Source organism: Saimiri boliviensis, chromosome 11, assembly GCF_048565385.1.
Source record: "Saimiri boliviensis isolate mSaiBol1 chromosome 11, mSaiBol1.pri, whole genome shotgun sequence".
In the NCBI taxonomy this organism is placed as follows: Eukaryota; Metazoa; Chordata; class Mammalia; order Primates; family Cebidae; genus Saimiri; species Saimiri boliviensis.
Window position 1 is genome coordinate 84,280,143 of NC_133459.1, and position 13,695 is coordinate 84,293,837.

General features: G+C 36.8%; 1 protein-coding gene across 1 annotated transcript; it reads left to right on the forward strand.

The window, feature by feature from the left end:
• The first annotated feature begins 12,006 nt into the window (after nt 1-12,006).
• LOC101028807 (rho-related GTP-binding protein RhoC) lies at nt 12,007-13,372 on the forward strand. The gene has a single exon (XM_003943271.4). It carries the CDS (start codon nt 12,154-12,156, stop codon nt 12,721-12,723), a length of 570 nt encoding a protein of 189 aa, XP_003943320.1. The 5' UTR covers nt 12,007-12,153; the 3' UTR covers nt 12,724-13,372.
• Nucleotides 13,373-13,695: the final 323 nt, after the last annotated feature.

Genomic DNA, 13,695 nt, shown 5'->3' on the forward strand with positions numbered 1-13,695 from the left:
AAATACCAAACTCTTTAATGCCCAGACATCAAAGACCAACCACAGACATCAAGACCATTCAGGAAAGCATGACCTCACCCGACAAACGAAATGAGATACCAGTGACTAAACTAGAGAGATAGAGATCTGTGATCTTTCAGACAGAGAATTCAAAATAGCTGTTTTGAGGAAGCTCAACAAAATTCAGGATAACACAGAAGAAATTCAGAAACACACTTCACCTGTAAAGACACATATAGACTGAAAATAAAGGGATGAAGAAAGATATTCCATGCAAGTGAAAACCAAAACAGAGCAGGCACAGCTACACTTATATTAGATAAAATAAATTTCAAGACAAAGAAGACTACTTCAACACACTTAATAATCAAACTCCCAAAGGTCAAGAATAAAGAAAGGATCCTAAAAGCAGTAAAAGAAAAGAAACTAATAATATAGAAAGGAGCGCCAATATGCCTAGCAACAGATTTTTCAGTGGAAATTTTACAAACCAGGAGACAGGGACATGACATATTTAAAGTACTGAAAGAAAAAATTCTTTATCCCAGAATAGTAAATCCAGAGAAAATATACTTCAACCATGAAAGAGAAATACTTTCCCAGACAAACAAAAGCTGAGTGATTTCATCAACACCAGACCTGTCCTACAAGAAATGTTAAGGGGAGTTCTTCAATATGAAAGAAAAGAACTGTGATGAGTATAAAAGTAATCATTTGATGGTATGAAACATATTGGTAATAGTAAGTACACAGAAAGACAGAATATTATAACACTATAGTTGTGGTGTGTAAGCTACTCATAAGTTGAGTAGAATGACTAAAATATTAGCCTATCAAAAATGAAAACAATAACTTTTCAATAATAGACAGTATAATACAGTATAAATAGAATGCAAAGTTCAAAAATGAAGGAATAGCTGGGCATGGTGACTCAAGCCTGTAATCCCAGCATTTTGGGAGGCCGAGGCGGGTGGATCACAAGGTCAAGAGATCGAGACCATCCTGGTCAACATGGTGAAACCCTGTCTCTACTAAAAATACAAAACATTAGCTGGCCATGGTAGCATGTGCTTGTAATCCCAGCTACTCAGGAGGTTGAGGCAGGAGAATTGCCTGAACCCAGGAGGCAGAGGTTGCAGTGAGCCAAGATCGTGCCATTGCACTCCAGCCTGGGTAACAAGAGTTAAACTCCATCTCAAAAAAAAAAAAAAATAGTGAAGGAATAAAGTTAAAGTATAGAGTTTTTTAGTCTTCTCTTTGCTTGTTGGTTTTTTGTCTGTTTATGCAATCAGTGTTAAGTTGCCATCAGTTTAAAATAATGGATTCATAATATATTATTTGCAAGTCTCATAGCAATCTCAAATCAAAACATATGCAACAGATACATACAAAAATTAAAAGCAAGAAATTAAAACATACCACCTGAAAAAATGGTCTTCACTGAAAGGAAGATAAGAGGAAAAAAAAAAAGGAAGAGAGGACCAAAAGACATCCAGAAAACAAATAACAACATGACAAGAGTAAGCCCTTACTTATCCAAAGTAACACTGAATGTAAATGGACTAAAATCTCCAATCAAAAGACACAGAGTGGCTGAATGAAAACAAAACAAAACAGCTTCCAAAAACTCAATGACTTCTTGCCGACAAGAAACAAGTTCCCCTATAAAGATACATATAGACTGAAAATAAAGGGATGAGAAAATTTTTCCATGCAATTGAAAACCGAAACAGAGCAGGAGCAGCTACACTTACATAAGATAAAATACATTTCAAGACAAAATCTATGAGATAAGACAAAGAAAGTCATTATATAATGATAAGAGAGTCAATTCAACAATAGGATATAACAATTATAAATATATGTGCACCTGACACTGGAACACCCAGATATACAAAGTAAATATTATTAGAGCTAAAGACAGAAATTGACTCCAATACAAGAATAGCTGGAAACGTCAACACCTCACTTTCAGCATTGGACAGATAGATCTTCCAGACAGAACATCAACAAAGAAACATTGGACTGAATCTGCACTATAGACCAAATGTACCTGACAGATATTTTAAAAACATTTCATCCAACAGCTGCAGAATACACATGCTTCTCAGCACATAAGATAATCCTTAAGAATAGACCATATGTTAGGCCACAAAACAAGTCTTTAAATATTCAAAAGAAATAAAATCATATCAAATGTATTTTCTGACCACAATGGAGTAAAACTAGAAATCACTAACAAAAGGGACTTTGGAAACTATACATATACATGGAAATTAGATAATATATTCCTGAATGTCCACTGGGCCAATAAAAACATTAAGAAGAAAATTTTAAAATGTATTGAAACAAAAGAAAATGAAAATATAATATACAAAATCCTATGGGATACAGCAAAAGCAGTACTAAGAAGAAAGTTTATAGCAATAAGAACTTACAACAGAAAAGCAGCAAAACTGCAAATAACTTAATGATGCAGGTTAAAGAATTAGAAAAACAACAGTAAATGAAACCCAAAATTAGTAGAAGAAACAAAAATAATATAAGAGCAGAAATAAATAAAATTGAAATGAAAAAACACAAAAGATCAAAGCAAAGTTGATCTTATGAAGAGATAAAGTGACAAATCTTCAGCCCAACTAAGAAAAGAAGAAGGCCTAAGTAAATAAAATCAGAGATAAAAAATGAGACATTACATCTGATACCACAGAAATTCAGAAGATAATTTGTGGGTACCATGAGCCAATATATATGCCAACACACTGGAAAACCCAGAAGAAGTAGACACACTCTTAGATACATACAACCTACCAAGACTGATCCTGAAGAAATCCCAATCCAGATTAGACCAATAACAAGTAATGAGATTGAAACCATAATAAAGTCTCCCACATAGAAAAGCTCAGGACCTGTTAGCTTCACTGCTGATTTCTACCTAACATTTAAAGAACTACTACCAATCCTACTCAAACTACTCCAAAAAGTAGAAGAGGAGGGAATACTTCTAAACTCATTCTATGAGGCCAGTGTAACCCTGATATCAAAACCAGACAAAGACACACCAAAAAAGAAAACTACAGGCCAATACCCCTGATGAACATTGATGCAAATATCCTCAGTAAAATAGTAGCAAACCAAATTCAATAACACATTAAAAAGATCATTAATCATGACAAAGTGACATATATCCCAGGGCTGCAAAGATGATTCAACATATGCAAATTAATCCATGGGATAAATCATATCAACAAAATATAATACATCATATCAAGAGAAGGATAAAAACCATATGATCATTTCAATTGATCCTGAAAAAAAAAACACTTGATAAAATTTCACATCCCTTCATGGTTAAAAAAAACCTCAAATCTAGATATAAAGGACATACCTCAACACAATAAAAACCACATAGCACAGACTATAGCTAGTATCATACTGAACAATGAAAAACTGAAAGCCTTTCCTCCAAGAGCTGAAACAAGATAAGATGCCAATTTTCATCACTATTATCCCCACATAGTACTAGAAGTCCTAGCTAGAGCAATCAGATAAGAGAAAGAAATAAAGAGCATGCAAATTGGAAAAGAAGAAGTAAAATCATCCTTGTTTGCAGATGATGTGATCTTATACTTGGCAAACCTAAAGACTTCACCAAAAAACTATTAGAATTGGCAAACAAATTCAATGAAGTTGCAAGATAAAAAATCAACATACAAAAATTAGCAGCATTTCTCTCTGCCAACAGCAATCTGACAAATAAATCATGAGAATAATTCCATTTACAATAGCTACAAATAAAATAAAATACCTAGGAATAAACTTAACCAAAGAAGTGAAAGATTTCTACAATGAAAATTATAAAACATTGATGTAAGAAATTGAAGGTAATACAAAAAATGGAAACATATTCCATGTCCAAGAATTGGAAGAATTAATATTCATATACTGCTCATACTAACAAAAGCAATCTACAGATTCAGTGCAATTACTATCAAAATGCCAATGACATTCTTCACAGAAACTGAAAAAGAATCTTAAAATGTATATGAAACCACAAAAGACCCAGAATACTCACAGCTGTCCTGAGCAAAAAGTACACAATTGGAAGAATCATATTACCTGACTTCAAATGTACAATGGAGCTACAGTAACCAAAACAGCATGGTACTGGCATAAAAACAGACATTTAGACCAACAAAATGGAACAGTGAACTTGCAAATAAATCCATACAGTGAACTCTTTTTAGATAAAAATACCAAGAACATACATTTAGGAAAGGATAGTCTTCACTAAAGGGTTCTAGGTAAACTGGATATTTATACATAGAAGAATGAAACTAGACCTCTATCTCTTGCCATATACAAAACCAAATAAAGATGTATTAAATACTTAAATCCAAGACCTCAGGCTATCAAACTAATGAAAGAAAACATTGTGCAAACTCCCCATGACGTTCGACTGAGCAAAGAATCTTGAGTAATACCTTACAAGCTCAGGCAACCAAAGCAAATGGACAAATGGGATCAAATCAAGTTAAAAAGCTTCTTCTGCACAGCAAAGGACTCAATCAACAAAGCGAAGGACAACCCACTTAATAGGGAAAAAATCGGCAAATTATCCATCTGACAAGAGATTAATAATCAAAATGCATAAAGAGCTCAAACAACCCAACAGGAATAAAATATAGTACTCCAACCAAAAACTCTGTGTGTAAAAGATCTGAATAGACATTTCTCAAAAGAAGACATACAAATGGCAAACAGGTATACGAAAAGGTGCTCAACATCGCTGATCGCCAGAGAAATGCAAATCAAAACTACAATGAAATAGCATCTTACCCCAGCTAAAGTGGCTTTTACCCAAAAGATAGGCAATAAAAAATACTAACAATGATGTGGAGAAAAAAGAACTTCTGTACACTGTTGGTGGGAATGTAAATCAGTACAACCACTATGGAAAAAAGTTTAGAAGTTCCTCAAAAAACTAACATTGAAACTACCATATGATCCAGCATCCCAGTACTAGATATAAACTCAAGAGAAAGGAAATCAGATATTGAAGAGATATCTGCACTCCCATGTTTACTGCAGCACTATTCACAAGAACCATTATTTGGAAGCAACCTAGGTGTGTATTAACAAATGAATGGATAGAGAAAATATGGTAAATACACACAATGGAGTACTATTCAGCCAAAACAAGAATGAGATCCTGTCATTTGCAACAACATGGATGAAACTGGAGGTCATTATGTATGTGAAATAGCACAGAAAGACAAATTTTGCATGTTCTCACTTATTTGTGGGAGCTAAACAAAATTTAAAGCAACTGAACTCGTAAAGATATAGAGTAGAATAATGGTTACCAACTGGGTGCAGTGGCTCACGCCTGTAATCCCAGCACTTTGGGAGGCCAAGGCGGGCAAATCATGAGGTCAGGAGTTTGAGACCAGTCTGGCCAACATAGTGAAATCCCATCTCTACTAAAAATACAAAAATTAACTGGGCATGGTGGTGCATACCTATAGTCCCAGCTACTTGAGAGGCTGAGGCAGGAATTGGTTGAACCTGGGAGGCAGAGGTTGTGGTGAGCAGAGCACGCAACTGCACTCCAGCCTGGGCAACAGAGTTAGACTCCGTCTCAAAAAAAAAAGATGGTTTCCAACACCTGGGAAGGGTAGTTTGCAGGAGTAGGGAGTGGGGATGTTTAGTGTGTGCAAAACTATAGTTAGTACAGTTAGTATGAATAAAAACTGCTATCAAAACAGGGTGACTACACTCAACAATAATTTATTGTACTTTAAAAATAACTAACAGATACCAGGAAATTGATGGTAGAATAAATAAATAAATAAATAAATAAATAAATAACAGAGTATGATTGGATTGTTTTTAACACAAAGCAAAAATGCTTGAGGTGATGAACACCTCATTTAGCCTGATATTATCATTACACATTGAAGCCTGTGTCACAATATCCCTCCCATCTACCCCATAAATATATATACCTACTATGTACCCACAAAAATTAAAAACGAAAAAAATGTAAAAATAATTTTTAAAAATAATATTGCTGTAATAAACATGGTTTCTCTGAAAAAAATTAAAAAGCTATGATTAGTTCAGGTACAGTGGCTCATGCCTGTAATCCGAGTGCTTTAGGAGGTCAAGGCAGGAGGATTGCTTGAGACCAGTAATTTGAAACTACCATGGGCAACATAGAAAGACTTTATCCCTACAAAAGAATTTTAATCAAATAAAACTATTAATATGATTAGTAAGAGTTTAATGGAAAAGAACAATGTGCAAGAACAGAGGCTGGGTTAATACAAGCAGAAACATGGAAATTCTAAGAATCAAAATAAAATGCTAAAAATTCAAAATACTGTAACAGTCATGAAGAATGTCTTTGACAGGCTCATGAGTGGACAGAACACAGCTGACAAGCTGAGAAAAGAATCAGTAAGCTTGAAGATATGTCAATAGAAACTTCCAAAACTGGAAAAGAGAAACTTCCAAAACTAAGAAGCAAAAAAACAAAATGTAAAGGTGAATAGAATACTCAAAAACTGTGGGACAATTATAAAAGGTGTATCATATGTGCACTAGAAATAATAAGAAGAGAAGAAAGGAAACGGAGCAAAATAAATATTTAAAATAATAATAGCTGAGAATTTTTCCAAATTAACAACAGCCATCAAAACAGAGGTCCACAAAACTCAAAGAACACCAACCACAATAAATACCAACAAATCCACATATAGAAATATAATATTCAAACTTCAGATACAAACATGTACTAAAAATCTTGGGGGAATTTAAATGACCTTACTTATAAAGAAACAAAAATAAGAATTACATCAGACTTCTCTTCAGCAACCATGCATGCAAGAGGAAAGTGGAATGCATATTTAAAGTTTTGAAAGAACCAATATAGAATTCTTTTTTTTTTCCTTTTTTTTTTCGGAGATGGAGTCTCACTCTGTCAATCTTGGCTCACTGCAACCTCTGTCTCCCGGATTCAGGCAATTCTCCTGCCTCAGCCTCCAAAGTAGCTGGGTTGACAGGCACCCACCACCACATCTGGCTAATTTTGGTATTTTTAGTAAAGATGAAATTTCACCATGTTAACCAGGCTGGTCTTGAACTCCTGACCTCAGGTGATCCTCCCTCTGTGGCCTCCCAAGGTGATAGGATTACAAGCATGAGACACCATCCCCAGCACCCACTGATGTAGAAGTCTGTACCTAGCAAAATTATTCTTCAAAAGTGAAAGAGAAATAAGGAGTTTCTCAAACAAAACTGAGGAATTTGTCTTGCAAGAAATCTTAATGAAGTTACGGCCTCCAATGATTTTTGCCTCCTGGTACATATGCCATTGTGTATTCCCTTCTCTTAAGTGCATTAGTCTTCAGATCAAAAGAAACTGTACTTAAGGAACTATATCAAAGGAGCTTCATCTGCCCCCAGGCCTAATTTAGATGAGATTTTGGACTTCAAGCTAATGCCATTGTGGAATGAGACTTTAGAGAACCTGGTCAAGAGAATGAGTAAATTTTGCATGTGGGCGGGACATTGATTATTGGCAGCCAGAGGGTGGACTTAGGTAGCCAAGTTCCAAGATGGCCCCCAACGATACTTGCTCCCTGTGTAGTTCTTTCCACACTGAGGAGAACTGACTTGTGCAGTCGATAGGATATTGCAGGAAAGTTGGAGAGTAACTTTCAGTGCTAGGTCATAAATGACAAATGGCATCACAGCCTCCACCTTGCTATCTCCTAGGTCACTTGCTGTAGTGGACGTCAGCTTCCATGCTGTGAAGACACTCAAGAAGCTGTACCAAGCAGTTTCTATGGCAAGGAACTAATTCTGCCAACTGCCAGTGTCAGCTTGCCATCCATGTGAGTGAATCATCTTGGAGAAAGATTTTCTAGCCCCCGTCAAGCCATCAGAAGACTATAGACACAGGTAACATATTGATTGCAACCTCCTGAGTGATCCCAACTCAGAGCTACACAGATATTGTGCTTCTGAATTCCTGACTTACAGAAGCTGAGAGACAAAAAAAATTTGTTGATGTTTTAAACCATTAAGGTATAGGGTAATTACTTATGCAGCAATAGGTAATGAATTCAGATTTCAATAAAAATTTCTATGACATTTTTCTTTTTTTTTTTTTATTGCATTTTAGGTTTTGGGGTACATGTGAAGAACATGCAAGATTGTTGCATAGGTACACACATGGCAGTGTGGTTTGCTGCCTTCTGTCCCCTCACCTGTATCTGTCATTTCTCCCCATGCTATCTCTTCCCACCTCCCCACCCTCGTCCCTCCCCCATTTATCCCCAACGGACCCCAGTGTGTAGTGCTCCCCTCCCTGTGTCCATGTGTTCTCATTGTTCAACACCCGCCTATGAGTGAGAACATGTGGTGTTTGATTTTCTGCTCTTGTGTCAGTTTGCTGAGAATGATGGTTTCCAGGTTCATCCATGTCCCTACAAAGGACGTGAACTCATCGTTTTTGATGGCTGCGTAATATTCCATGGTGTATATGTACCACATTTTCTCTATCCAGTCTATCATTGTGGGGCATTTGGGTTGGTTCCAGGTCTTTGCTATTGTAAACAGTGCTGCAATGAACATTTGTGTGCATGTGTCCTTATAGTAGAATGATTTATAATCCTTTGGATATATACCCAGTAATGGGACTGCTGGGTCAAATGGGATTTCTATTTTTAGGTCCTTGAGGAATCGCCACACTGTCTTCCACAATGGCTGAATTAATTTACATTCCCACCAACAGTGTAAAAGTGTTCCTGTTTCTCCACATCCTCTCCAGCATCTGTTGTTTCCAGATTTTTTAATGATCGCCATTCTAACTGGTGTGAGATGGCTTCTAAATGTGGTTTTGATTTGCATTTCTCTAATAACCAATGATGATGAGCATTTTTTCATATGTTTGTTGGCCTTCTGTATGTCCTCTTTTGTAAAGTATCTGTTCATATCCTTTGCTCATTTTTGAATGGGCTTGTTTGTTTTTTTCTTGTAGATCTGTTTTAGTTCTTTGTAAATTCTGGATATCAGCCCCTTGTCAGATGGGTAGACTGCAAAAATTTAATCAAATTGTCTCTATTTGCAGATGACATCATTATATATATAGAAGACCCCATCATCTCATCCCAAAATCTCCTGAAACTGATAGACAACTTAAGCAAAGTCTCAGGATACAAAATCAACGTGCAAAAATCACAAGCATTCCTATACACCAGTAATAGACTTAAAGAGAGCCAAATCAAGAAGGAACTGCCATTCACAATTGCTACAAAGAGAATAAAATACCTAGGAATACAACTAACAAGGAACGTAAAAGACCTCTTCAAGGAGAACTACAAGCCACTGCTCAACGAAATAAGAGAGGACACAAACAGATGGAGAAACATTCCATGTTCGTGGTTAGGAAGAATCAACATCGTGAAAATGGCCATACTGCCCAAAGTAATTTACAAATTCAATGCTATTCCCATCAAGCTACCAATGACCTTCTTCACAGAACTGGAAAAAAACACCTTAAACTTCACATGGAACCAAAAGAGAGCCCACATAGCCAAGTCAATTCTAAGCAAAAAGAACAAAGCAGGAGGCATCACACTACTGGACTTCAAACTATACTACAAGGCTACAGTAATCAAAACAGTATGGTACTGGTACCAAAACAGAGATATAGACCAATGGAACAGAACAGAGGCCTCAGAGGAAATACAACATACCCACAACCATCTGATCTTTGACAAACCTGACAAAAACAAGCAATGGGGAAAGGATTCCCTGTTTAATAAATGGTGTTGGCAAAACTGGCTAGCCACGTGGAGAAAGCAGAAACAGGACCCCTACCTGACACCTTACACCAAAATTAACTCCAGATGGATTAAAGACTTAAACATCAGACCTAACACCATAAAAACCCTAGATGAAAATCTAGGCAAAACCATTCAGGACATAGGCGTAGGCAAGGACTTCATGACCAAAACGCCAAAAGCAATGGCAACAAAAGCCAAAATAGACAAATGGGATGTAATCAAACTCCACAGCTTCTGCACGGCAAAAGAAACAGTCAGTAGAGTGAATCTATGACATTTTTCAACCATATCTTGTAAATTATACAAAATAAAGGTTCATGAAAATCTAATTTGATTTTGAAAAAGGTTAGTAAAATAGAGGAATTTCCTTCCAAAGTACTAATGCAATCTAGAAAGCTATAGTAATACCTATAGAATGTAATTATATAGAAACAACATAATGGAATAGAATAAAAATTCAGAAAGAAAAAATAATACCTAATAAATGTAGCACTATAAATCAATAGAGAAAAGCTAAACTAATTTCCAGAGAGCATTAGGAAAACTAGCTCAATATATCGCTATAGCAAAGTAAGTCATGCAATATACACACATGAATTCTATTTGGAATAACATGTTCAACTTAAAAGGCAATTTTTAAAAGCTAATAATAGAAAATGAAGGAAAACATAAGAGTAAGCTTAGAGCTAGAAGGACTTCTTAAGAAGGACCTAAAAGCACAAAATACTAAACTCCCCAAAAATGATGAGTTTATATCAAAATTAAGAATTTCTGCTTACAAAGGACACCACAAGCAAATTAATGACAGACTAGAGAAGATATTGCAATATTTAAAGCCTACTAAGGAATTAAAATTTAATAGGTAGAAGGAACACCTGCAAATTACCAAGGAAAAAAGCAGGAAATCTCAATGGAAAAATAGATATAGCACATCAAAAAGTTAATTTGCGGTGATTAAGTGGACTTTATTCTTGGAATGCAAGGATTTTTAATTTTTGAAAAGGAGTAAATGTGATTCACCACATAAACAGGATTAAAAACAAAATCCAGATATGATCATCTTAACAAACGCAGAAAGTGCATTTAATAACATCTAACTTCCCTTCATGATACAAATCCTCAACAAGCTGGGCATTGAAGAAACATACCTCACAATAATAAGAGCTGTCTACAACAAAACCACAGCCAAAAACATTAAATGGGCAAAAGTTGGAAGCCTTTCCCCTTAAGAACTGGAAAAAGACAAGATGTCCACTCTCATCACTCCTATTCAACATAATACTGGAAGTCGAAGCTAGAGCATTCAGGCAAGAGAAAGAAATAAAAAGCATCCAAATAAGAAAAGAGGAAGTTAAATTATCTCTCTTCACTGACAATGTAATTGTATACCTAGAAAACTCTAGAGATTCTGCCAAAGGACTCCTAGACCTGATAAACAACTTCAGCAAAGTCTCAGGATACAAAATCTACATACAAAAATCAGTAACATGTCTATACACCAATAACATTTAAGCTGAGAGTCAAGTAAAGATTGCAATCCCATTTACAATAGCCACAAAAAAAGTAAAATACCTAGGAATACATCTAAGCGAATACGTGAAAGAGCTCCACAAATAGAACTACAAAACACTGCTGAAAGAACTCATAGATGACACAAACAAATGGAAAACAATTTCATGCTCATGGATTGGAAGAATCAATATTGCTAAAATGGCCATATTTCCCCAAGCAACCTACAGACTGAATGCTATTGCTATCAAGTTACCAACATCATCTTTCACAGAAGTGAAAAAAACTTTTCTAAACTTCATATGGTACCAAAAAAAGTGAAATAAAAATATTAGTAACTCAACAAATAAATTGGCAAAGCAGACAGTTGATTTCAGAGAGAAGGGAAATTAAAAGGCCAATTTTCTAAAAGAAATGAGTTTCAGTCTTGAAGATAATTAGAAATGTAGGTTTTCTTTTAAAAGTATAAGTAGATAGCATTTCCACCCAATAATAATGTCAATCAACCTTTGGTGAAAATGAGAGGAAATAGGGACTTTCTCTTGGAGACAATTTGGTTGGATTTGGTAAAGTTAAAAATATACACACTACTTACAGATATATCCCTACGTATTTGTGTTTCAGGATATGTGAAGAAAGACATTCACTATAACATGTTTTTAAGAGTGAAGACTAGAAAAATCTAAGCATCCAGCAATAAGGAAATGTACAAATAAAATGTTGCGGGGTCAGTCCGAGCCTCCGGCACCGGCCGCGCAGCTGGAGGTGGCGCAGCTGAAGCCCTACCATGGCTGCAATCCGAAAGAAGCTGGTAATCGTTGGGGATGGTGCCTGCCTCCTCATCATCTTTAGCAAGGATCAGTTTCTAGAAGTCTACGTGCCTACTGTCTTTGAGAACTATATTGCGGACGTTGAAGTGGACTGCAAACAGGTGGAGCTGGCTCTGTGGGATACAGCAGGACAGGATGACTATGATCGACAGCGGCCTCTCTCCTACCCCGACACTGATGTCATCCTCATGTGCTTCTCCATCAACAGCCCCGACAGCCTGGAAAACATTCCTGAGAAGTGGACGCCAGAGGTGAAGCACTTCTGCCCCAACGTGCCCATCATCCTAGTGGGGAATAAGAAGGACTTGAAGCAAGATGAGCACACCAGGAGAGAGCTGGCCAAGATGAAGCAGGAGCCTGTTCGGTCTGAGGAAGGCCGAGTCACGGCGAACCGGATCAGTGCCTTTGGCTACCTTGAGTGCTCAGCCAAGACCAAGGAGGGAGTGCGGGAGGTGTTTGAGATGGCCACTCGGGCTGGCCTCCAGGTCCGCAAGAAGAAGCGCCAGAGGGGCTGTCCCATTCTCTGAGATCCCCAAGGCCTCTTCTACATGCCCCCTCCCTCCACAGGGGTACAGAAATTATCACCCTACAACCCCAGCCTCCTGAAGGCTCCGTGCTGACGGCTCCCTTCTCAGTTCCCTCCTGCCCAGGACTGCATTGAAGTTTCCCAGCCCCAAGGTGGTGGCGCGAGCCCTCCCTCCCAATGCTCTGGGAGCCGGGCGTTGCCCTTCCTCAGGGTCCCTGGGGCGCGTGCCCCCTTTAATCTTCCCCAAAGGATGGTCACATACCAGCACTTTATACACTTCTGGCTCACAGCAAAGTGTCTGCGGTAGGGGACCCAAGAGTCCCAGGCCCCTGGAGTTGTTCTCGGTTAAGGGCCTCATCTCTGCATTTGGTCAAGGGGGCATGAATAAAGGCCACAGGATCTAACGTGAAAAAATAAAAAATAAACAAATAATAAAAATAAAATGTTGCATATTCATGTGATGGAGTTCTATAAAACAACTAAAAGAAATGAATTCTATCTAATCTATATAAAACAGATTTCAAATATATAATACAGTGTAAAAAATCACAAAATGGTAAGTACAATATGCTATCATGTACATAATTTACAGTGTAAGATATACTGTATTCATCTGTAAATATAAATAAGTAAAAGTATTTTTAAAACTGTTTGGCTTCCTCCTCTGCTAATTGAATATGCTTTATTTCTTTTTCTTGCCTAATTGCTCTGACTAGAACTTCCAATACTATATTGAAGAAGAGTGGTGAGAGAAGGCATCCTTGTCTAGTGCCAGATTTCAAAGGGAATGCTTCTAGTTTTTGCCCATTCAGTATGAAATTGGCTGTGGGTTTGTCATAAATAGCTTTTATCATTTTGAGATACATTCCTTCGATACCTAGTTTATTGAGAGTTTTTAGCATAAAGGGCTGTTGAATTTTGTCAAAGGGCTTCTCTTTATCTACTGAGATAATCATGTGGTTTATGTCTTTGG

Excerpts from the sequence above, each read along its gene's own strand:
- LOC101028807 (XM_003943271.4), top strand. The coding sequence starts at position 12,154 with ATGGCTGCAATCCGAAAGAAGCTGGTAATCGTTGGGGATGGTGCCTGC.